We start from the raw sequence: 26,064 nt of genomic DNA, 5'->3' as shown, positions 1-26,064 counted from the left end.
TTATTTGTGAGCTCCCTGCTCCTTCTGACAGCTTAATTCCCCCCCCTTTTGTTTTGTTGTTGTTCTGACAGAGAAAGAAAATAGTTGTTGTTGGTTTTTATCTGAACTAGTAAATAGATAGTACTAGCAGTAAATAATCACAAGCATAATTAGGGGCTCGGCAGTGCGGCCCACTGGCAAATGAAATTTATATTTTGGTGTGATCTCTTGATCTCCTTGGGTGAGATCTCTGAATGACCAGATTGTTCAAGGTTCCATGACTTCATGGGACTGTTATGAGATTACTGTCTTGCAGCCAGTTTTATGGCTATTCCTACTACTGAATCTATGCAGTTTGGTTTTCAATGACAGAGATCCGTCAAAGAGGATGCTATTCTGTTGAGGAGCACTCAAAGATACAATGCACCCCTGAGCAGTCACTGTAATAACCTTACCTGTCATAGTTATAGCTATTTTGCAGAAAAGGGGATGTGGTTCTTCAGCTTTATTGGTAATAGGGTGCTGATATGCCCTCTGCTCAACAAAGGTCTGTATAGTTAAAGCCATGGTTTTCCCGGTAGTGATGTATGGAAGTGAGAGCTGGACCATAAAGAAGGCTGATTGCCAAAGAATTGATGCTTTTGAATTATGGTGCTGGAGGACACTCTTGAGAGTCCCATGGACTGCAAGAAGATTAAACGCATCCATTCTTAAGGAAATTAGCCCTGAGTGCTCACTGGAAGGACAGATCGTGAAGCTGAGGCTCCAATACTTTGGCCACCTCATGAGAAGAGAAGACTCCCTGGAAAAGACCGTGATGTTGGGAAAGATGGAGGGCACAAGGAGAAGGGGACGACAGAGGACGAGATGGTTGGACAGTGTTCTCAAAGCTACAAACATGAGTCTGACCAAACTGCGGGAGGCAGTGGAAGACAGGAGTGCCTGGCGTGCTCTGGTCCATGGGGTCACGAAGAGTCGGACATGACTAAACGACTAAACAACAACAATGCCCTCTGCTCTCTAATAATGTGCATACATCAGAAGGTAAAGGTAAAGGACTCCTGGACAGTTAAGTCCAGTTGAAGGTGACTATGGGGTTGTGGTGCTCATCTCGCTCCAGGCCAAGGGAGCCGGCGTTTGTCCACAGACAGCTTTCCGGGTCATGTGATCAACATGACTAAACTGCTTCTGGTGCGATAGAACACCATGATGGGCATGGAAACGCCGTTTACCTTCCCACCACAGCAATACCTATTTCTCTACTTGCACTGGCATGTTTTTGAACCACTAGGCTGGCAGAAGCTGGAACAGAGCAATGGGACCTCACCCCGTCACAGGGATTTGAGCTGCCGACCTTCTGATTGACAAGCCCAAGAAGCTCAGTGGTTTAGATCACAGCCTAAGATGGCCAATGGACACTTTATGCTGTACCCAAAGAACCAATTTCTTTCCTTCATTGAATTATGTTGGGGGGGGAGATATCTGCTTTCCCATGAATGGCTTGTTGTCAAACTGTCTTTGTACTTGCCTCCCCAGAGTTAAAACGATCAGAAAGGGTAAACAGGCACAGGGGAAGAAAAGCTTCTCTTCTCATTACAGAATGGCTTCCAAGGAACATAAAGAACCTCCACAAACAGCACCATCACCACCAAATAGCAGTGATGTACCGCTGCTCCTGAATAAAATTTAACAGCCTGGGTCCTAAGTTAGGTCAATGCTGCACATATTGCAGTCACGAGAAGGAAGCTAAAAAAAGTACTCGACAGGTTTGACAAAAGCCGGCTAATGAGTTTGTGGCTGAGGTGAACTTTGAACTGAGGTCTTTCCAACCCACGCTCTTATAGAGATCTATACTGGGAAGAAAGAGGTGAGTGAAGATCTACCTCAGGAACAAGTGTTGGGGGGGAATCAAATCATCCTTACCTTATGGGAAAAGATACCAACGCTAACAGAATGGCAAAATAAATTATTAGACTATGTGGAAATGCCTCAACTAACAAATAGGTTAAGAGGTAACACCAAACAATTATTTTCTCAAAAATGGGAAATGTTTAAGAGATACTTACAAAAAAATAAGTGACATATTATCTATGGTGGTGTTTGAATGACCCTTGTGTACATAAAATATTAAGAAATAAAAGAAAATCAGTATGCTAGGTTGCATGAAAGTATTAGAAAGTATATAAAATGTAAAGTAATAATTATAAATAGATTCAAAATCACAAATGTCAACTATATCGCGAAATGATGGGAAGTCTATATTTATTTTACTTCAGTTTGTTGTTGTTTTATATTATTTTATGTACCATTATATGATTTTAGTTTAGCTGAAATCTAAGTGGAATTAGAAGGTCGGAGTTCGTCTTCAGTTTTCCTTTTCTGTGATCTGTCCCTTGGAGCTCTCCTGGCCCCAAGCTGTCACTTGGCTCTGCTCAATGACCCACCCTTGCATCGTGGTGTTCACCTTCTGTTGTCGGATATATCTGTTTTTATGTCCCTGTGCTTTTATGTTTGTACATATTTTATGGGCTAATAGCCGTAAATAAATTGTAAATTGTTAGAAGGTCTAATTTACATTCTAAGTTAAACTAATTTAAGAATATATATATATATATATATATATATATATATATATATATAATGTACGTGTATGTGTGAAGTTAAATCTGCAATGACATTAATGAATTTCATTAATAAAAGACACAATGGCAATAAAATAAAATAAATCGTCATCCTTACCTTATGGTTGAAAAGGTGATCAAAGGCTGTTGTCGTTGAGGAGGGTCCTGCTCTCAATCTGGCCAGGCAAGGGGGGACCCCAGAGGACAGTCTCTGCCATTTCTTCCCAAGCATTGGGAAAAGACCAGCAGTGCTTCTTATTTGCCAAGAGCTCACTATAAAGGAAGCATGGGGGATGCCAAGGAGGTGGCAGATCTGACCTCCAAAGAGCTGTCCCTGTGGCAGTGGGCGATGCATTCCCTGGAGCCTAGATCCACTGCCCTTGTGGATCCTGCTGCCCGAGGCGATCACCTCACCTTGCCTCATGGGTGGGATGGCCCTGACAGTGGATGTGGGGCTAGAGCAGGGGTCAGCAAACTTTTTCAGCAGGGGGCCAATCCACTGTCCCTCCGACCTTGTGGGTGGCTGGACTATGTTTTGGAAAAAAAAATAATGAACAAATTCCTATGCCCCACAAATAACCCAGAGATGCATTTTAAATAAAAGGGCACATTCTACTCATGTAAAAACACCAGGCAGGCCCACAAATAACCCAGAGATGCATTTTAAATAAAAGGACACATTCTACTCATGTAAAAACATGCTGATTCCCAGACCGTCCATGGGCCGGATTTAAAAGGCGATTGGGCCAGATCCGGCCCCTGGGCCTTAGTTTGCCTACCCATGGACTAGAGGAAGTCTTATGTCATAAAGGTGTGGCTAGAGGCATGGCCTGCAGCTTCTTTCTCCATGTTAGCTCTTCATCTGGTGATAGGACAACATCTGTATCCAGATGTGATGCCAGATGTGGATGTTGCTTAGATCTGGCTCTGGAAAATACACGTCTTGATGCATGGTGCCAGTGGGCAGTGACATTCTGAAGACTGCTTCCTTTCTTCCAAGCTAAGACATTGTCAGGTTGCTCTTTAAACATCTGGAAATGACCAGCAGCAAAGATTTGAGCAGATTTTGCACTGTATGCCCCGTTTGGAAGGCTGGGCAAATGCAGATGCTGATTTGTTTAAAGTGAAGTCTCTGCCAAAACCTCAGTTGATGTTGCTGTTGGCAGAGGAGATAAGTTATCATTGGACATGGCTGATGTTACTGGATCCTAAAACCTGTGGTTATTTTGAAATACAGCACTGGTTATAAAATAGTTGAGACAGCAAGAGGTATCAATGCAGTTTCCCCCTCATTCCTATCCCATCCTTCATCTCTGGTTGTGTGATTAATTTCTATATTGGCTGATATGGCTGAAGATAATCATGCAAATCACTGCTCCAGTTTTTTATTAGCGTTCCTCTTTTCTTACTCGAAGTTGCGAGGTGGGATGTGGGCAGCCCCTCAAAGAATCTGCTCTTTTTTAAAAAAGCCTTTAATGGTTTCTTCACTCATTATAGGTTTTCTGATATATTCTCTCCCCGCCCCACACACATAAGGTTGATACATATTTCCTTAAGCACGTTTTCCAGGATGCATTTTATAGCATGCAAATGTCTAGCAGATTGCTTACACACAGAAAAAGTTGTTGCTGCTGTTAACATTTAAATATAATGAAATCAGTATGCAAATATGATCATTAGGGACATAACCGTATGGCTGATTGTTTGTATGAGGGGGGGAAACCCCAGATTGTTTGCTTGAACTTGCTTGATGCACATAAAATGAAAGCTACATTCTTTCTTCTGTGTGTATTTCTTCCTGCATCAGTGTTACTAATGTGAGATGAAATCGGTCTTCTTGGCGTAAGTTCAATTTTGAGTTGAGCCCATTAAATCTTTAATCCTGTTCACACTTATTTGGGAAAGAAGTTCTATTGAACTCTATGGTGCTTATTTCTGAGTAGACAGGTGTAGAAAACATTAAAGATTTCTCCTTCCTCACTGTCAAATACTTTTAAATACTTGTTTTATTGTATTGATGCATGAAAAGCTCATAAAATGGGGAGAAGAATGCTGCCACATTCTCATGAAGGTATCGGATATGGAAGGATGCCTTAGATCCTAAAATATGCTGAGTAGCAGAAGATGCATGAGGTTAATGGTGAATAACAGCTGAATTTGAGGAAGGGTTCTGATACATTTCCAGGGACCTCTATTTTGAAAAAAATAAGGGAACTGGGTTTGCGGACTGCATTCAGACAACACTTTATTCTGTTTCCCTGATACTTCCTTCACTGATGGTTTCCATATTTGATGCGGTCTTTCACAGAACATCAGAACGCCTCCTGAAAATCTAGTGCAGGCATCCCTAAACTCGGCCCTCCAGATGTTTTGGGACTACGATTCCCATCATCCCTGACCACTGGTCCAGTTAACTAGGGATGATGGGAGCTGTAGTCCCAAAACATATGGAGGGCTGAGTTTGGGGATGCCTGATCTAGTGGAATCTAGTGGAAGTTTACTGCTCACTTCTGTGTTATTTGGTTTTTAAAAAAATCAATTTGCAATGCCATTATCTCAGAAAAAGGTGGGAGCTTTGCACTGTAATTTAACGGGATGAAATTTGGGCCAGTATTCTGGCATGTGGTTCTGATGAGCAGGAAGGGGGCAGTTCACCTCAAACTCAGGGTGTTTGGCCCATCCTAGTGCTGTGTCTTATTTTATTTTTGGCACTACATTCAAATTCATTGAACCCTTGGAGGGTTAAAATATTTTGGCTGTGGGTCCAGATCAGGCCCGTAGGTGGAATAATAAATTTAGTAAATAATAATAATAATAAAAATAATGACAGAGATGGAAAGTTCTCTAGGTTCTACCCCTCGAAGTCCACTACTATATTATTACCAGTAGGTGGCCATTCAGAATCTGACTGGAAACCTCTAACCATGGAGAGTCCACCAGCTTCAAAAGTAGTCTTTTTACTATCAGGAGATTTCCACCCCAAATGCTTACCCTAAATCCCCTTTCTTGTTATTTGAACCGATTGGTTTGTGCCCTACCCTATGGAGGTACTTACAAACAATCTGCTTCCTCATTTATGTGGCAAACCTGTAGATATTTGAAGATCATATTGCCTCTTAATAATCACTTGTCCAGGAATAATATCCCACCCCTTCAATTTTTCCTCATAGGACTCAAACTCTGAGCCCCTAACCAGCTTTGTCACTATCCCCTGGTCATACTTTATTTATCCCCTGTTCCACTTTATTGGGATCCTTGAACTGTGTTGCCCAAAACTTGACACAGTACTCCAAGTGAGGTCTGACCAAGCTGTTAGAAGAATAACAGAGGGGAGATTTTTCTTCCTTTGTAAGATAAAATGTGTCTATATGGACAGGAGGGGGAACCTGTGGCTCCCCAGTTGTTTTCAGATTACAACTAAGCTCAGGCTGACTAGGACTGTTGGGATGTGAAGTCTAACTACAACAAATCCAGAATGTGGCAGCTAGACTGGTGACTGGGAGCGGCCGCTGAGACCATATAACACCAGTCCTGAAAGACCTACATTGGCTCCCAGTACGTTTCCGAGCACAATTCAAAGTGTTGGTGCTGACCTTTAAAGCCCTAAACAGCCTCGGCCCAGTATACCTGAAGGAGCGTCTCCACCCCCATCGTTCCGCCTGGACACCGAGGTACAGTGCTGAGGGCCTTCTGGCGGTTCCCTCACTGCAAGAAGTGAAGCTACAGGGAACCAGGCAGAGGGCCTTCTCCATAGCAGCGCCCACCCTGTGGAATGCTCACCCATCAGATGTCAAGGAAATAAACAACTATCTGACTTTTCACCTGAAGGGAATCCTGTTTAGGGAAGTTTTTAATGTTTGATGTTTTGTCACTTTATTATTAATAATATTTTGTTGAGAGCCACCCAGAGTGGCCGGGGAAACCCAGCCAGATGGATGAGATAGATAGATAGATAGATAGATAGATAGATAGATAGATAGATAGAAATTATTATTATTATTATTATTATTATTATTATTATTATTATTATTATTTATCTGGAGGACCACACTGATGGAGACACTGCTATTGTCTACTAGGAATGAAAGGTCTCAGGTCCTGGTCCTCTTGGCTCTGCCCTCTGAATTCTGTTAATAAGCAATGCCTGAGATGGAAGCTGGGACATTCTGCATGCAGAACATGTGTTCAACCATACTTGAAACAGCTTTATGAATCACTAGCCAGCTTCAGCTCTTTGGGAGATAGCACTGTTTGGTGAATGAGAAAGCCGAGGAAATATATTAACCTTAAGATCACAGGCAGAGCACCTAGGGAGACTCCAAGATTCTCCATAAGATTTTGTTCCCCATTTGCTCTTTGGGAAGAAATAACAAGCTTTCTTTCAAAAATTTTGCAGTTCCGGCACTAGTTATGCAGCTTTTCTTAATTATCACGTACCCCGCCTTGTCCTTTATCTGTTTAGAGAATTTACAACTAACACAGCAGGTTGTGAATGTTTAATAGATTCTTTTCCAAGGGAAGAAAAGGTCAGCATTACCATAAAATTCTTCTTGAAGATTTGTGACAGAAATGTTCCACAGCACGGAACAGGTGTTGCCGGAGAAACTAAAATCTGCCATGGGAGCTGAGCTCTTAACGAATATTCTGTGCATTATTGGGAAATGAGAATTTTAATGCTCTACGCACATACATGGTGATGTATTGAGTCAGCATAAATTGAAAGGGACTTGGTTTTGTCAATGCATATTTTGTTTGAAGCACCCTGTGTGACTTGCTGCCTTCTGAAGAAGTGGACCCATTTTATTAAACACCTCTCTCTCTTCCTCTCTCTCTCTCTCTCTCTCTCTCTCTCTCTCTCTCTCTCTCCCCTCCCACCACCCAACCCTAGCTTCACTCTGACCAAGACAAAGGAGATGGGTCCCTCAAGTACATTTTGTCAGGAGACGGAGCTGGCACTCTTTTTGTTATTGATGAGCGAACAGGGGACATTCATGCCACACGAAGAATTGACAGGGAAGAGAAAGCTTACTACACCCTACGTGCCCAGGCTATTAACAGGAGAACACTCAGGCCAGTGGAGCCTGAATCAGAGTTTGTCATCAAAATCCATGACATCAATGACAATGAACCAACGTTTCCTGAAGAAGTTTACACCGCAAGTGTTCCTGAAATGTCAGTTGTTGGTGAGTGTTACATTGAGGCGTTGCCAATGAGACCAGGCCAGGTAGGGGAGGGATTACCTGCCCACACAATAGAGGGAGGATCTTACCTGGGAATCCTCACTTGGCTCCAGAGCTTCTCCCACCCTACCCACCCTCAGTTAATGTCTTATTTGCAGGTTAACTTTTCTTCACAGGTTTTGCAGGTTAACTTTTCTTCACAGGTATGTGGGCGCTGCTACGTTAAGGTTGCTGTTAAAGGGCCGGAAAGGAATTTCCCTGCATTGGCAGGTTTTGCCTTTCCCGTAGCAAAACGTCACAACTTTGGCGGTATCAGGCCTTGGGCGGAATCCTTTTGTCCATCTTCCTCTTTGCGGCGGCGATACCAGGGTTCCCTGTTAAAGGGGTTTTCTGAAGGGAGGCTTTGACCATACGCTGAAAGGTCGTGATTGCTCTCCCCTGCGGCGGTGGCGTTACGGGGGCGGCTATCTCTGCTTGAACATATGTTCTCCAGAGCCGGCCCATCCCCCCCCATACTAGATAACCCTGATGCTCCCTAGGTCCCCGGCTGGGGACTGGGGAGGGAGAACGCCCAATGCCTGAGCCAAGGTCTACCCACATTTGAAATTTAATAAAGTTGTGGCCAATTTAATCCCATAGCACGTTGTCTTGAGTCGTTATTCCACATGACGGGGGGACCGCGTGGGATCTGGGGACTCCGCCTGTCCACGCAAAGTGCACCAACCCATTGGAAGCCATAAAACAAAGATTCTAAAACATTATTTGACCAGAAGGAATATTCATCCCCCATTTGCAAATGTCGCAACCAATTACATCCCGAGCATAAAAGCATGAGCCGCTCACTCAGAGTTCCCCAACAGAAAATGTTCTTAGCTATCTGGTGTAAAATCCAAGCTGTGCACTTTTAGCCATCCCAGAAAGTAGGACTGGGATGCTCCTTAATTCAATAGACCTCCATCACCAAGACATAAATGGCAAATTAGTGCACACTGACCCAGCAAAGCAAGTCTATGTGTGGAAGCAAGCTTTGATGTGCAGATTTCCATTCTGGACTAGGAACCGTGCACAGAGAATAGCTGCAGGTGCACATCTGTGTCACAGAGCAAATCTGGTGGCAAGTCATTCAATCTGATTCCCACATACATTGAGTGTGCTCTACAGAAGGAGATTCACTTTCATGTTGCATTGTGGATGGAAACTAGATTTCTTAGGCTACAGCCCCAAGCTTGCTTAGTAGAGAGTAAACCCTACTGAACTTACTGGGGCTTACTTCTGAATGAGCTTTCATGGATTTGCACTGTTACACCATTAATTGTTGCATATATAAGTAAACTTCGTTCATTTTTTGTATTTGTTTTACTTGGTTTTGAACTAATCTGTGCCTGTAGAATGGAAACTGTATTTACAAGTAAATCAGTGGATCTGTTTGACATAGGATCATAGTATCAACGAATTGTAGAGTTGAAAGAGGCCACAAGAATCATCTAGTCCAACCTCCTGCAAGGGCAGGAATCCTTTGCCCATTGTGGGACTCAAACCCATTACCCTAAAATTCAGGGGTCTCATGCTTTACCAGTAGAGCTATCTGTACATGGCTGGGTGCTTCCCACGAATAGCTTGTCACATGTAGCATCAGGCAGCCACAATGCTATTCAGTTTCACCCCTCAAAAAATCCAAACTGGCCGATTAAAAACAAATAATTCATGATGTGCCACAAACTTGGCATCCCAGTATTTCAGGAGTCTGCCAGATAAATAGCAGTGTGAGGAAGGGTCATAATTAGGTATGGACAATCTCAATTTTGGTTTCTCGCAGCTTCTCACTTTTCCAATCTTTGATTCAGTTCTCCACATTTCTGCAGCAATTTGTGATTGATTGCTTTAAAATTCTCATGATAAATTGTCAGCATTTTGGTGCATATTTCTTTATGCAGTTTTTACTAATACACACACTTTTGCAAACAATTTCCCCTAATATAATGCATTTCTATGCACACTTACCCCAAGTATATGCATTTTGGTACTCATTGTTTAGTTGTAGAACTACATCCCAAAATTCAGAGAAGTGTGAATTTCAAAAGACAGCTGTGTTTTGGTTTACGTGTTGATCTGACAAGTCCAAATTAGGTAGTTTCTCATTAAAATTCAAACAAATCTGAATTTCTCCTCCATTCTCCCTAGTTCACAAGTCTCATTTTATTTCTATGCACTAAAATGGGATGCAGGTTGTGTGTCCTTATGTTTCCAGACAGTCCCGTATAGCACAGCGCAGTTGTTTTGGAACACGTTACATTTGGAACACATCACATTACGGTTGCATTCTTAACAAGATCCTGCCACACCAGCTGTTTAACTCTCTCTCTCGTCTCATCACTCAAAAAGTAGTACTTATGTCCTAAATATTAATCCACTGTCTGTGAAACAATCGGTGATTATCCCGGGAGTCTCAGGGCTGGATTAAAAGATCTAGAGGCTCTAGTCTAAGCCCTGGTTTGAGGAGCCCCCTCCACAATGCAATTTGTCTCTCACACGGCAGCAACTTGTAGAGAAATATATATTGGATATAATTTTTCTTCCTTGGCTGCAACACAACGCCCCCGTTCTTTTATTATCTCTGGGTGAGTTATCTTCACCACGGCTTTTCTGTTGACTTGCTAAGGCCAATGAAAGACTTTGCGGCTTTGAAAACTCTTTAGGATTTTTATCCTTTGCTGTTCTTTCACTGTGTCCCTTCTATTCATCTCTCCTAACCTACTTATTCCCTGTCTTTAATTTCTCTGCCCACCTTTTTCTTACTTTTGGATCTTTGGGCTTTAGCAGCTCATCCTATGAATTACCCCAGCTACGTTTCTCAGCATTGCTGATTGCTGTCATCCTTCCTCGTTGGTCCCTCGGCCCTCTAATCTCTTTCACCCTCCTACCTCAGGGATATCAATGCAAACTTCACACAGGTGTGACCTCCCTCTGGGTTCACAGGTGGTTTGCAGCAGTTATCCTGCCATCATTTTCAGCTAGCGTTCCTTTTGTCTTTCTCTTCAGAAGTCCCACCAACTATTTATAGCAGCTACCGCATACTTTTGGTCCTCAGGCTTTTTCGTTCACTCCATCATTAGTATGATATGTCCTCTCTTCCTGTTTCCAAAGCCACAGTAATTCTTCTCAACTGGGCACCCATCATATTTCCTTCATTTGCCCGAGTGGTCTTTGAATATTATCATTCCACCACACAACTAAGAAACAATACACAGCAAAACGTATTATAAATCCCCTTATGCATTGAGCATGATTTCAGATCAGGGGTATTAATGGCATTATGACAGTGGTTTTCAATCAGTGTGCCGTGGCACCCTAGGGTACCTTGAATGATGGTCAGGGGTGCCTCTTTCCCTCTTACCTTACCTTCCTCCTCTGATGCCCTCTCGCATCTCTGCCTCCCAAAGGCTTGCACAGCTGTTTTTTTGCAGCAGCCCTGGCTACAAGCTCCCCAGGGGAATGAGAGTGACCTCTTCCCAGGCCCCTGTGGGGCAGTGTGAGGAGGCACCTCTCTTTGGGGTGGGGGGGCAGTTCAGAGACCAGGTCTGGCAGCCTCGGCTGCCCGGAGGACTCCCAAGACAGAGGGGAGAGGAGAGGAGGCTGAGGGAATACTACACAAGGGAGGGTGATCGAAAAAGAGTGTCGGGTCTGCAGACAAGGGGTGACATAACTGGGCTCCTGAGCCCCACAGGGGTGCCACAGAAAGAAGAAGGTAATTAGTCAAGGGAGCCATGGACTCAGAAAGGTTGAAAAACTCTGGCTTATGCAATATATATGGGGCTTACTGTATATTTCCTCTCCGAAAAGAATTCAGCCCAGTTACAGGGGAAGGAAACTGGCAACTGTGAAACCACATTTCAGAGACAGACCAATATGCTTTGGTGCATGGGGAGGGGGGTGAATCCCACTCAAAATGCCCCAATCCATGGCAATACAAGTAGTCTGCTAAATAAATGATAGCATTCACCTCTTTAACATTAGGCCAAAATCTGCTGCCTGAAGCACCCTTCCTCAACCTGCATAATAGTAGGGGCAGCACTTACCACAGTTAATGTTCCTTCAGATGAAACAATTAAAATGGCAAGGCCAAATACAAAGGCATTAATAACCTCCTGCTGTTCTTTGCCCACTCAGACGTAGGACCTGTACCCATACTGTCCACTTTTTCAAGCTCCAAACTAGGATGTGTGTCTTCTGGGAGCCGTGCTTCGCTCTCAGCCCTAGAAAGCACTTTTCTGGGGCAAGAGAGTGAGGTTAAGCCACCCAAATGGCCGCTATGATCTTGCGCGAAAAACCGGGCTGTCCCATTTTCCCCAGGGCACTTGGGAGGTACGATGTACCCAGTCGTGTTTTTCCCTACTGTCCATTTCTAAAATGCCCTTTAGCCACCCTTTAAAATCCTTGTTTCATTTGATGTACCTATCGCATTTCATTCGAAAAACAATAATTCCAATTATATTTCAATATTGATCTATGGACCAGAGTACAAATAATGCACATTGCAATCTAAGGAAAACCTCCCCCTCTTGCATCGGAGCCAACTCCTAGGGACCAAGAACTCCTTGGGGCCATCAAATATTTGAGGGGGCTGTGCCCCCCAAAGTTAATGAGCATTGCCATTCAAGTGGTGTTTGTGCACCATGCCATATGATTACTTATATAGGGTGGGGCTTACATGCCCCCTCCCCAATATTTTATTCAAGTTGGCACCCCTGCCCCCTCTCAACAGGAGCATTCGGTCCAGAATTTAAAATTACAAAACTGTAGCACTGCTCTGAAGTGTGGGATATGCAAGCACAGTGCATCCCTTCTCCACCCAGCAAACCGCTCTGCCACTTAAGGCAGAACAAACAGACTTAAAACACACTTACTCTGCATTTACTGTACAGGAGTGGCCTGGGACATTCATCTCCTTCCACCACCACCACCCCACCCCCTTTGAATTTCTGGCTATCTGCTATGATCACCACGCTTGTAGTCATTCCTGTTGCATTAAGAAGACTACCACAGGGATTTTTTTTTAAGAATGACCTGAAAGAATCTTTTTGAGAGCTCTCCATTTTGCAGAATAAGGAGGGAAATAAGAATAAGTGGCAGACTCTTGACACTGTAGCCCTGCTGTCTGCAGGCAGAGTGTCAAGTTGTCGAATGCTCTTCCATTTTTATTTTAAAGAAAGTTTGTTGCATGTATTAGCTGCACCAGAAAGAGGGCCGTCTAATGTATACTCGTTTGCTGCATGCAAGGTGTTGTTGATTTTAAAGAGCATTCAAAAATATTTTTGGCGCTCACCCAAGCTGCAGTTTTCAGTGGTGTTGTCCAGGTATCTGTTTCTGTGTCGTTATACCTGCTCATCCTATGTAATTTGGTTCTGGAAGCTCGAAAGACTTAAGCTTGGGTAAAATACACATAAACACACACACAGAGAGCGAAAAATGAGGTGGAAATGAGGTGACAATTACAATGTGGCTTGCACTAATTCAGCCTGCTAGTCAGGGATTCAAGTTCTGAATGCACCTCCTGCATCTAGAAATCTATCGAAGCAAGAGAAACATGCTGTTCCAACCCTTTCCCACCTGTGCTGGTGTTTCAGAGAGTTTTTAACACAGGGAAGAATGTTAAATGTCATATCCCACCAACCACTGCTGCCTCATGGGATGCAATCCATTCTCCCCTGTGTTACTTCAGATGTTGAGATAAATCACAGAGACTGAATCCTGGGATCTTGTCTTTGCAAAATAGGTACTGTGTTAGGAAGCTCTGACCCCCGCCCCCTTCTATAGCTTAGTAGTACACTTAAGCTTTCTAAAGAAGAAGTGTTACATTGTGCTGTAGAATTTGCTTTCAGCAAATATGAGGAAGAGTGTTAAGAGATAGCTGCCTGGTGAGCCAGAATAATATTTTAGCTTATTCCTGAACTGAGAAAAACGAAACAAAACGAAAAGGAAGAAGTGGGAAATGGTGTCTCGCAATTTGTTTGGCTTCCCAAAATGCTTCTGATACCCTCCGATGCATTGCTAAAGGACTCGTTGATTCTTCTAAAGATTTGATCTACAAAGCACGGGGCACTGGGTGCACCACTGAAAGGGATTAGAAACTGGCTGGCAAGGCAAGGAATAAAAATGATTTTTCTAAAAAGGTAACAGTATAATAAGCAGAAAAGTAACAAGCCGGGTGGTGCTGCAAGGGTGAGTCAGAGCTCGCTTTAATTGTACCTCAGAAGCCTTTGAAGGCTGTGCGGTTTCTAAACCGGCTAAATGTTGAGATGAAACAGAAGGGAAAGGCCCTTAATGTATTCAAATGGATTGGAACGGATTAAGTCTTCCAGCTGATTAGAAGCTCATACATTTCAGCACGGCAAAGTGGAAGGCAAGGAAGCTACAGCAAAGAATCCACCATGCCTTTAAAGCTGGCCAAATTATTCATTACAAACTTATCGAATTCAATAGACTGAATCCCATCTCCTGCTTTAATTATCCATCATTTTATCGGCGATGAATGAAACTGTGCTTTGCCTGAGCCTCTAGCAAGAGTGCGAGTATTCTGGTGGCGAATGGTAGTGTTTCAGGACTTCTTTGCAAAAGACCCCAAGTCTAAAGTTTAGGAAAAAATACCTTCTACCTTGAATACCAATTGCAGATTGACTGATGGATAAGCAGAACTTGGCAATGCAGTTAGGTAATTTTAGTCTTCAGATTTACCTGTTTTACAGAGGTTTCTTCCCCAGAGTGTAGTGTCCTGCTTTATTTTGGGAGTCCTGCATATTTTAGGGTTGCCATGTGTCTGGACATATCTGGAATAGTGCACTTGGCAGCAGTGTGGAGGTGGAAATCAGTCCAATGTCTGGGAACACCTGGACACATGGCAGCCCATGTTGGAAGTTCCATTCCCCCCCGATTTCCTGGCCTTTGTTTTTGCGATTTTGCCCCAAAAGCCCAGCAATTTTAGGCAAAACTTAAAGAAGCTCAACAACTTTGCCAAAAAAGCTCAGCAACTTTTCTGTCTGGATTTTCACTGTTTGAAACATGGCAGCCCTAGTGTATTGTGATGAGTGAAACCCTGGACATTTGCCCCAAAGTCCTGCTCCAAGAATATTGTTAGCTCACTAATTGCCTGCCCTTCACCCGAAGGTCCCAAGGCAGGTTACAACGTTAAAACACAATATTTCAAAGATGCCAGGGGTTTAAACTGTGACCTTCTACATGCAGAACACATGCTCTGCAACTGAGTCACAGCCTTTCCTCAGACACAAAAGAGCCATCAAAAGTAGTAGTCCTCCATCTTTTCCTCCCCCTGCTTCCCTGGCCATGTGTCAGATATGATGTGGTACCATCACTAATTTTACCCACAAAGATCAACCAGTGAAGAGCAGTGGAAGCAGGAAAATACAAAGGAGAATCCGGCTAAGCAACAGGAGAAACTTTCTGATAGTAACAGCTGTTCGACAGTGGAATGGTCTTCCTCTGGAGGTTGTGGACTCTCCTTCCTTGGAGGTTTTTAAACACATATTGGAGGGCCATCTGTCATGGATGCTTTAGCTGAGATTCCTGCACTGCAGGGGGTTGGACTAGATGACACTAGGGGTCCCTTCCAGCTCTATGATTCTATGATGTCATATCCCACAAAGAGAGGAAGAGAGAATGAGGAGACATGGGCCTATAGTTTTTGTAGCCATGTTGCATCCCCAGGGACAACTATTTTTGCCTTCTGAATCAAATTCTAAATTTATACAGTAGTACCTTGGTTTTTGAACGCAATCCATTCCGGAGGACTGTTTGACTTCCGAAACGTTTGAAAACTGAAGCATTTACTTCCAGAAGCATTTACTTATGGGAAACTCATATGGCATGAATGTTTGACTTCCGAAAAGTGTTCAAAAATTGAATCAGCTACTTCCAGGTTTTCGGCGTTCGAAAACTGAAACGTTTGACTTCCGAGACATTCAAAAACCGAGGTAGCACTGTACTTAAAATAATAGCATCTATATGGAACTCATTACTGTTTTCTACTATTTATAAGGAAACTGCATGTTACCTGATCTTCAGTATATTTCATATATGGGCACAAATTGCAATAAAAAGAGCAAAGGTCATCAATCCATGTCTGCACCGTTCTCAGCAAATATACACAAGGTTACACATGAGGAAGGGATGCCTCATTCTCTACAATGAGAATAAAGTCTTGGAGACTGACTGAGGGCTGATTCATACCCACAAAACTTATGTGTGACTAAAACAACCATCTACCTTACAGGCACACTCAGCCAAGAGCCCGAATGTGCTGCAGCTCCCTATTGAATGCAAAATCTTTTGGCAAACCCAGATTTGCTGTCACATAATGCGTGAAAAGACTACATTCAGCATTCAAATCCCACAGGGGGAAATAAAGAAACACATGCAAGCATTAGCACGGTAACTTTGCATTTGTGGCCACTAATTCAATCTCCTCGTTAAAATGTCTGCTCTACCACATAAGGCAAAATCACAGTCATTGTAAGAGGGAAGAAATACGATGCACTGTTCAGCGGCGGATTTGGGAACGTTTAGATACTACCCCATTTTTCTTTCGTATTAACTTCCAAGGAAGATGCTGAAGAGGTTTTCTTTTAAAGAAACACGAACAGTGATTTCACAAGGCACAGTATAAATGATGGAGAAAAAGCGGATAGCCTTGAGCTGGAATTTAGAAGGCTAATTCTTGCTGAATAGCAAGAATAACAAAAGGAGGGGCACAACTTCTTTCCATCAGAATCATCATGGCTTGCGTCTCGCTAAGGTAGCAAACTTGCATAAGGCCCTTCAGCAGAAATCACTGTAGGTCAGTGCTGGAGAATGTGCTTTGCATCTAAAAGGTCCCCAAGTTCAGTTCTGGGTATCTAGAAAAGAGAGACCTCTCTGGAGCAGTGTAAGTCAGCTTTCCCCAACCTGGTAGGTTCTAGATCTTTTGTGCTACAACTGCAGCTCCAGTCAGCAATGGAAGTCCCAAATATCTGGAGAGCATGCAAGGGTAAGGAAGATCCCTACATTCCTTTACCACTTCCGACATCAGGTGGGGCTGCAGATGACTGAATGTACAAAATAATTTTTAAAAAATCCTCTACCTAGGAAACCAGGACAGAGACTTCTGTCCTGGAATTCTCTGTGACATACTAGTTTTGTAGGCAGAGGGACGCCTAAAGTACATACCAAAAGTGCTATCTTTCTAGAAAAAGAGGTGCCATAATAATAATAATAGTAATAATAATAATAATTTATTAATTATTCCCTGCCCATCTGGCTGGGTTTCCCCATCCACTCTGGGCGGCTCCCAACAGAATATTAAAACACAATAAAACATCAAACCTTAAAAACCTCTCTAAACAGGGCAGATTTCAGATGTCTTCCAAAAGTCAGATAGTTGTGTATTTTCTTGAGATCTGATGGGAGGGCATTCCACAGGGTGGGCACCACAATTGAGAAGGCCTTCTGCCTGGTTCCCTGTAACCTCACTTCTCGCAGTGAGGGAACCTCCAGAAGGCCCTCGGAGCTGGACCTCAGTGTCCAGGCTGAACGATAGGGGTGGAGACGCTCCTTCAGGACTGAGTTCCCCCTATATATTATAATCAGGGAAAACCACCTAGAACTGAAAACAAGAACCTTCTTTTCTGTATGCGGGTGATGGTATCATATGTGGATATAGGAGAGCATATCAGGTTCTGTCACACTGGGTGCCAAAGCTCAGGGGCACTGCAAGAGTTGCCACAGTTATTATTTAGAATGGATCATGAGAAGCCGGGATGTGTGTGTGTAGATTTGGTATTGCACAACACACCATTGAAATTTGAGACCGCCATGGTCGGCTACCAGTAGTGTCTGAACCCATTTTTATTTTGCTCACACCATGATATATTTTTGTCAATGTGAAATGAAATACAGCCTTGAAACTCTGTTCAGTATTTACAAGGGAAATTAGTGTCACTCAACTAATTCATGCAAGGAGGGGGCGTTTCAGGAGTTAATTTATGCAGGGAGAGGCATCTGGGTAACCTTGGGCCCTCAGCTCAAAACTGTGTTGATTTAGCCCTTTGCTAGCCTCCATGTTTTGAGGATCTTGGAGCGTCCATGACCCACCGGGCATCATGCAGAGGCACTGATGATATAAATTGGTACCCAGATGTCCTTGACTCTCCAGCCAAGATTCTTTGTTTTAAAATGTGGGCTTCTATGACATGAGATTCCAGAGGCAGAACGGAAAATTGGAGTTGTTAATAGGGCTACTTTGAATGCAGTGTATAATGCTTTCAGCATCCGAGATGACGGAACTATGTTTTATTTGAATAGGTACTTCTGTTGTGCAAGTTACAGCCACTGATGCGGATGACCCTTCCTATGGCAACAGTGCCAGAATCATCTATAGCATACTTCAAGGCCAACCATATTTCTCCGTGGAGCCAGAAACAGGTCAGGGATGCTGTTGCTATTTTTCTATATTTCAAGAAGGACTCAAATGCCTTTTTGCCAGTCACTCAGTGAAGCAGAGTACCTATAGCTGCATGCCATATCCTGGTAACTTCAGAAACTCTGAAGTGTGGGAAGTGTTAAAATGCAAATTTGATGACTGTAATCTGAATAAACCCTGGATGTATTAATTTTCTACTTTGAAAACAGAAAGGGGGTGGGGAAAATATAGGGGATGCAATGTAAGAGCTAATTTATATATAGTATACAGCGAGAGGTGGTAGATTTCTGGACTGTACCACTTCAGATTTATAAGCAAGGAAGGAGTGGGTTGTTTTTTTAATGCTCTCCTGTGTAAAATGTCATCCGCATTTACTGAACTAGTAAATCGGATCGGTGGTTGGGTTCGAAAACCGAGGTACCACGGTTCTAGCTTATATGTCCCCCCACCCTGAAATGTTTGGAGAGTGAAAACATGAGAACAGACATTTTCTGTGGTGGCTCCCCATCAATGAAATGCTCTCTCCAAAGAGACCGCTTGGTGCCATCATTTCATATCTTTACGTGCCAGCCAAAAACATTCCTCTCTACCCAGGCCATCGGCCATTAAATAAGCTATGGCCTGTTAAACACGGGGTGGGGCTGTTATTATGATTATTTTATGATTATGTTTTTATTATTATGCTGCATGAATTATGTTCTTAATGTTAAACACTGCGCTGGGATCTTCAGTTAAAGGGCAGTATATAAAATGAAATAATAATAATAATAATAATAATAATAATAATAATAATAATAATAATGCATGAATTATGCTGCTTGAATTATGTTCTTAATCTTAAACACTGCCCTAGGATCTTTGGTTAAAGGGCATTATATAAATCGAAGAAACACTAGTACTAATAATAATATTGCATGAATTATGCTTCTTGAATTATGTTCTTAATGTTAGACACTGCCCTAGGATCTTTGGAGAAAGGGCAGTATAAAATAATAATAATAATAATAATAATAATAATAATAATACATGCAAAGAGTTTTGTACCCACTAATATATAGATTTTTCTCTACGTCTTGCTTTTGATCTCTCACCGTGTTGGCCAATCTTTTGCTGAACTATTCCTGATATTTTAAAACATACCCTCTCAATGTTATAATGGGTACATTATTTGTGTGTTTGTGTGTGTGACTTGCCCTGCAAAGGGAATGCCAGCAATGTTAACAAATGCTTGCTTGTTTTCTTCCAAGGCATCATCAGGACAGCTCTACCAAACATGAACAGGGAAAACCGAGAGCAGTACCAAGTTGTCATTCAGGCAAAAGACATGGGAGGCCAGATGGGTGGATTATCGGGGACCACGACAGTCAACATCACCCTGACTGATGTCAACGACAATCCGCCTCGATTCCCCCAGAGTAAGCTTCCTTTAATAGCCCTTCTGTACTACAAAAGCATCAGAATAAAAGAGTGAGGCGACTGCCATCTGGTTTAATTTAAAGCAAATCTAGATTATGGGGCACACACTCGAACACAAGGCTTATACATGGATTTATTCGCTGTTATTAAAAACAAAAATTAAATGAAATGGGGACATCCTTGTTTGGGGGAGGGGCAGCGGCAGACACAGTTGCAGGAACCCCACAATATTTCTTGGTATTTGGGGTGAAGGTGGGAATCGAGAAGGGGAGGGGGAAATAAGCACAGCTTTAAGAATGAATCATCCTTTGCTGCGACCTGGAGATTGATAATTTTATCAATGGAATTAACAAAACAAAAAAAGAGTGGAAGGGGTGAGTACAATGAACTCCCTGATTAAATGCTGAAGCAGGACACATCTAACATGAAGGCAGAAGCTGCTTTTTAAAAAGCTAAGGAACTTTGTAAATACAAGGCTATCCACGTCACAGTTATGTGCATTTTAAGCCTATTGAAATCATGGAGGCATGAGTACCCGTGGAAAAGCCCCTTTGCAATGGCAATGCAATTTGCTGAAGTTTTTCCATGCTTTCTGGCCTCAGGAAGAGTTTGTGGATCTTACTTCAGAGTTTTCCCCAAGAAGTTTGGAAAAATCAAGCCCTTGAAGCTGAACCCAAGCCCTTCCCACCAATGGGTTGGTATGGGGGGCTTCAGAAACTGCATATGTAAGGCCTGGTTGCTGCTGGATTCAGTTAATTGCTATGGAAGAACTTGAGAAACTCACACCTGTCAATCTGTTAAGTAGAGAGGTATTGGAAACTGCATTTCCTGGGCTCCCCAGAAGCAACGGGCTCTTTCTGAGAAGACTCAGAATAATCCAGACCCAACAATACCTTAAAAGACGAGGTCTTGAAAGCTGCTGAGGCCCACCAAGCTAGCTCTCCCTATCATTCCTACAACCCTGTCCTTTGCCATGGAAAGTGGAGAATTGCAATCGAATGGCAATGAGTGTCGGCACCAAGATAGGTCATTACAAGCCAAACCCAAATTTGGGGGCTTGGTTAATAATGACTTGTTGTTTTTCTAAGCAGGGAGAGTTCACTTCTGACTCCTGAATTTGAGCATCATTACTAGGCCAAATCATTACTGGGACATGGGTGGCGCTGTGGGTTAAACCACAGAGTCTAGGACTTGTCGATCAGAAGGTTGGTGGTTCAAATCCCTGCGACGAGGTGAGCTCCCGTTGCTCGGTCCCAGCTCCTGCCAACCTAGCAGTTCAAAAGCACTTGCACGTCAAAGTGCAAGTAGATAAATAGGAACCGCTCCGGCGGGAAGGTAAACGGCCTTTCCATGCGCTACTCTGGTTCGCCAGAAGCAGCTTAGTCATGCTGGCCACATGACCCAGAAAAACTGTCTATGGACAAACGTTGGCTCCTTTGGCCAGTAAAGTGAGATGAGCGCTGCAACCCCAGAGTCGGTCATGACTGGACTTAACCGTCAGGGGTCCTTTACCTTTACCTTTTTACTAGGCCAAAGTGGTTCTAACACCAAGCTGGATTACAGTTGAAAAGCTTTTTTAAAGAAGAAGAAGAAGGAAAAAAAAAAAAAGAGGAGGAGGAGGAAAGAAACAAGATAATGTACAGAGCACCACAATTCCTACGCTCAGCAGATTAATTCCTCCGATTAAACAACACAAACTTTTACATTTATTTTAATTTGTAAGCTCTCCACTAGACTCCATACTAAAGAAATAGATATGACAAAAATGACTTGTCCAGAATAGGGTGATTGGATGCAAAGGAGGTAATTGACCTTTATTAATTGTACAATGATTTTGCATGAGAAGCCATTGTGGCAGGCAGGGGCACCAAATTGGCCCCCACATCGTGACATTGCGGCAGCACGCTAGTTGGGGCATGGATGAAGATGTTGCACCCAAGCCAGCGAGATGGGTGTGGAAGGCACATTCCGCTGTATGTGCTTCTGACCTAGTAAATAATCAGGTTACGGTGCTAAAGTCAATGAGGTTACACACATACACACAATACGCAGCAGGATAAAGGCATGTTTCTGGCCTACTGAACTGCACAGAACTCCTCTCGCGCTCTCTTAACTTGCTTGCCATCTTTCTCACTGTATCCTTTTTTTGAAAATTACTGAGCACCACCCAGGCGATCGGGTTTGGGCCCCGATGTGCAAGGCACTGCCCTGGAAGCACCAGCTGACCCAATTCTGTGCAGCTTTTACTACACATTGGCTTGAGTTGTGACGAAAGGCCCGTGGTAATATTGAGGTTCATGCCATGGTCAAACATAGGCTTCAATGGATATTTCAAACCTCCCTCCTCTACACCAACACACTTGCACACACACACATATTCTCATTTGAACTTAGCATCCACATGTCACTTTTGGTTAGACTTGCACTCTCTAGAATAATTCTTTTGACTTATTAACTTTGTAGATGGACACACGCACAGAGAGAGACACATAGCCTGAGAGAGGAAGAAATAGGAGCATAGCCCCCCCAGCTGTCCCATGGATGCAAATTCTATGTGTCATTGTTTTTAACAACTTTAAGATCTGCTGCAAGTTATGTGAGGTGATATTCAGTCTTAGCATGCCATAACGTAAAACGTAAAAAAAGAGGTGCCCGGAATATTTGTATTGATGTATTTATTGATCCGCAAAAGGCCTGTTCAATCCTTCTTCGGTGAAATATCTGGAAAAGAGAACCCTTGTTAAAAATATTATTGGAGGCCTAACATATGCATACTGAATTAGAGTAAATAAATGTTACTAAAAGCACATTAGTAAAAGTACTACTCAGTTTTTTAAACCCTGCCTCCTGAGCTACAAGGTTTTTTTTTTTTTTTTAAGAAAACAATACAACCACACTTAAAAATGCCTCCTGAATAACATTGTCTATACAGTGGACGCTCGGGTTGCGAACGTGATCCATGCGGGATGCACGTTTACAACTCGCAGTGTTTGTAACCTGCAGCGGCGCATGTGCACATGTGCGGGTTGTGATTTAGCACTTTTGCTCATGCACGACCGTCAAAACCTGGAAGTAACCCGTTCCGGTACTTCCAGGTTTCAGCGGTCCGTAACCCGAAAAAACACAACCTGAAGTGTCTGTAACCCGAGGTATGACTGTATTGAAAAAGCACAAGGAAAACAGAGGGAGTTTGTACTTTGTAATATATTGAAACTTTCTCTCCCCCCTCCCCCCCAGAAAGCATATTTTAGAGAGACTGAAAACTCTTGGTATAGAGAAACAGTTTCCTTTGTGTTTTCCATTTGTTTGGTGCCGTCACATTCTTCTGCAACCCTTTGATAACATACCAAAGGTGGCTGATGTTGCAGCACCCATTATTTTACCATTATCAGTCGAATGATTTTGCTTGTTTAAATTGAGTTATTATTGCTCCCAAGTGTCAAAAGGAATACAAGAATCTGAGATTACTATGGTAACATTGACTTTGACTCTTGGAATCCTTTTGTACATTAGCACAAGTATGCAAGAACTACACTTATTTTGCTCTGTTCCATAGTTCCATAGTAATGTTCAGAAGCTTTAAAAGGAAGGGTGCATCTGATAGGAAAGGAAGGTCCAGATCTTCCCATTCCAGTGTCAAGATCAAGCCACAGAATAGCAGGTTCTGCACCACTGCAATAACGTACAAGGGAATAGAGTTTACACACTGTCATGGTGTATAATGCCACAATTTATTTCTCTATGACAAAGACCCTTTCTGTACTGTTATCTACAAGTAAGTTCCACTCAGCAAAGTTCCTTTTTAATGTATTTAAAAGTTTGCCATTGAATGGTCTTACATATTTGTATTGTTTCCTCTTGATAAAGACTTGGCTCTTTACTTATCACTGAACTGCCAACAAACAAGTAACTTAAAGACTTGACAGTGCTTTCCTTGTCCACATAGGACAGGCTGGAGTGGTAACTGCATTTTAAATTATACAGTTAGGTAGCCATGTTGGTCTGCCGTAGTTGAAACAAAATAAAAAAAATATATCCTTCCAGTAGCACCTTAGAGACCAACTAAGTTTGTTATTGATATAAGCTTTTGTGTGCATGCACACTTCTTCAGATTGGTCTTCAGAAAAAGTGTGCATGCACACGAAAGCTTATACCAACAACAAACTTAGTTGGTCTTTACTGGAAGGAATTTTTCAAATTTTGTTTAAATTATACAAAAATTGCCACGAGTCAGGGCTGAAAACAACAACAACAACAACAACAACAGGAATGCAATACAGAAAAGAGTCGATAAAGATTTTGCAAGAACAGTGTCTGTGTCCATATGTGAATGAACACAGGGTGGCAATTCTGATTGGGATGGCTAATCTGGAAGATATCTAAGAGTTGGAGCCACAGACCAGGGTTATCCCAGCAATGCTATCATACATGGTCCCTGTGGCAAGGCACATATTATTTGCATGTACTCAACAGGTGAGCATAGGCCCAGACATTTTCCAGGAGGGTCAACTTGAGGCATGGAGATGGTCAACCTGATGGTGATGGTGTCACTAGATAAGTACTTCTAAATGCTGCTGACTGGATGGGACACGTCTACCACCAGGAGACAATAGTAAAGATGCAGGTGGCACTGTGGTCTAAACCACTGGGATTGCCGATCAGAAGGTTGGCATTTCGAATCCCCACAATGGGGTGAGCTCCTGTTGCTCTGTCCCAGCTCCTGGCAACCTAGCAGTTCAAAAGCACTCCAGTGCAAGTAGATAAATAGGTACCGCTGTGTGTTTTGTTGTGCCAGAAGCGGTTTAATCATGCTGGCCACATGACCCGGAATAGCTGTCTGTGGACAAACACCGTCTCCCTCAGCCTGAAAGTGAGATGAGCGTGACAAACCCATAGTCACCTTTGACTGGACTTAACCATCCAGGGGTCCTTTACCTTTTTCATCTTAGTAATGTGTGCTTCATCTCTGAAGGCTGACTTGTCGATCAGTGACAAGATGTGGGAATGACACATGACATGTTATTGGTTCTCCATGCACACACAGAGAGAACCCATTTGCTACTTCTGCAGAGTTCACATAAAATGTGCATATAGAATGCAGGCAGTCAACAATAATTTTCAGATGTTTAGACCAATTTTAAGCACTGGCAGCAGAAAAAAGGGAGAAGGATAAGTGGGATAATGTTACAGCTTTCTGATCTTATTGTAATCAAGTTTTCCTACAACTTAATGGAAAGTAAACTAATCTGCATAGCTGCAATCATAACCCTTTAACCATGGGCATTTTGATTTTTTTAAAAATTGTTGCAGTGTACATTGTTTTCAGAGGAAAGTCTGCTTAGTCCCTGTGAAAACAATGTTTTCTTCTGACTGACACAGCTTATTTAGTATTTCCCCGCATATGTTTTGGTACTGGGATTGTGATTTGTATGAAAGCGAATAATACAGTATTCTAGACATCAGTATGTTATCAGCTGAAGGTTCACTCTCTGTTCTAAATAGATTTCCTGTATTTCATTTCATTTCCATTGTTATTTTGGTCACACGCACCTTCCATCTACTGTAGAGGATGTTTGCTAAGTCCCTTCAGAGCAAATTTATATCTACAGATGCATACATAACCCAAACTCCCTCCTTCTGCAATGGGTCATCTTTTTTTATTAAGCATTCCTCCCCTTTCCCTTGACAGACTCTTTATTAATGAGACTTATACCACGTTAAAAGTAACAAAACTAATGGGTTCATGAAAGGGCCTAAAAAGTGTTTGATTCATGGAAGTGCTGAAGGCCTTATTGATTCTTTCTTAAAAGAGGAATCAATAAAATTCATGTCAAATGTGAAATTGTACACTAAACTGCTATTATCTCTTATCTGATTTGCTGACTTGACCATGTATCAAGGGGACTAATGAAATTGAACACCTCTTATGCAGTTATTATCAGAATGCTGTAATATTAATATCAATGAGGAAGGCTTATTCACACTTACGGGAAGCTCCCGAAGACATGAAAACTGTTTTCCAGCATCAGTATTAAACAAAACTGGGGAGCATTTTTGGAAGCATGTCTATGTGTTTGAATATACACATAATTAGGTGAAATTTTACCTGCAGCCAAGCAACTGTTGGTGCTGTTGGGCAACTCATCTGCTCCTCCTTTGTTAAAAGTGCTTTAATGCCATGTTTGAAAGTGAACTTCAAATAAGACAGGCTTGCTGGATTAAAGGCATGACTTCGTGGATTCAGTCAACTTCGAAATGAGAAAGACTGCCATATATAGGATAAATTCTGGTGTGAAAAACTAATGTTCCAGAACTAAGACCTGCTTCAAGCCTTCCCATTAATCATTCACTCATTCCACACTTTGCAATACATTTCACATCACTTTCCAAACCGCAAAAG

At 42.5% G+C, this 26,064-nt stretch overlaps 1 protein-coding gene across 14 annotated transcripts in view; it reads left to right on the top strand.

Annotated features, from left to right (window-relative positions):
- CDH10 (cadherin 10) overlaps window positions 1–26,064 on the top strand; it is a 189,022-nt gene that overhangs the window by 141,880 nt on the left and 21,078 nt on the right. For all 14 annotated transcript variants that reach the window (XM_083623839.1, XM_083623850.1, XM_083623840.1 and 11 more), the window contains 3 exons: window positions 7,489–7,783; window positions 18,131–18,250; window positions 19,496–19,663. In XM_083623839.1, coding sequence (XP_083479965.1) covers window positions 7,771–7,783; window positions 18,131–18,250; window positions 19,496–19,663 — 301 coding nt within the window. In that variant the 5' untranslated portion in view covers window positions 7,489–7,770. The remainder of the gene's footprint in view (window positions 1–7,488; window positions 7,784–18,130; window positions 18,251–19,495; window positions 19,664–26,064) is intronic.

The sequence above is a fragment of the Podarcis filfolensis genome (genome assembly GCF_964270895.1).
Source record: "Podarcis filfolensis genome assembly, chromosome: 7".
NCBI classification, from domain to species: domain Eukaryota; kingdom Metazoa; phylum Chordata; class Lepidosauria; order Squamata; family Lacertidae; genus Podarcis; species Podarcis filfolensis.
The sequence above is the reverse complement of the archived record's forward strand: the minus strand, read 5'-3'. Positions and strand labels throughout refer to the sequence as shown.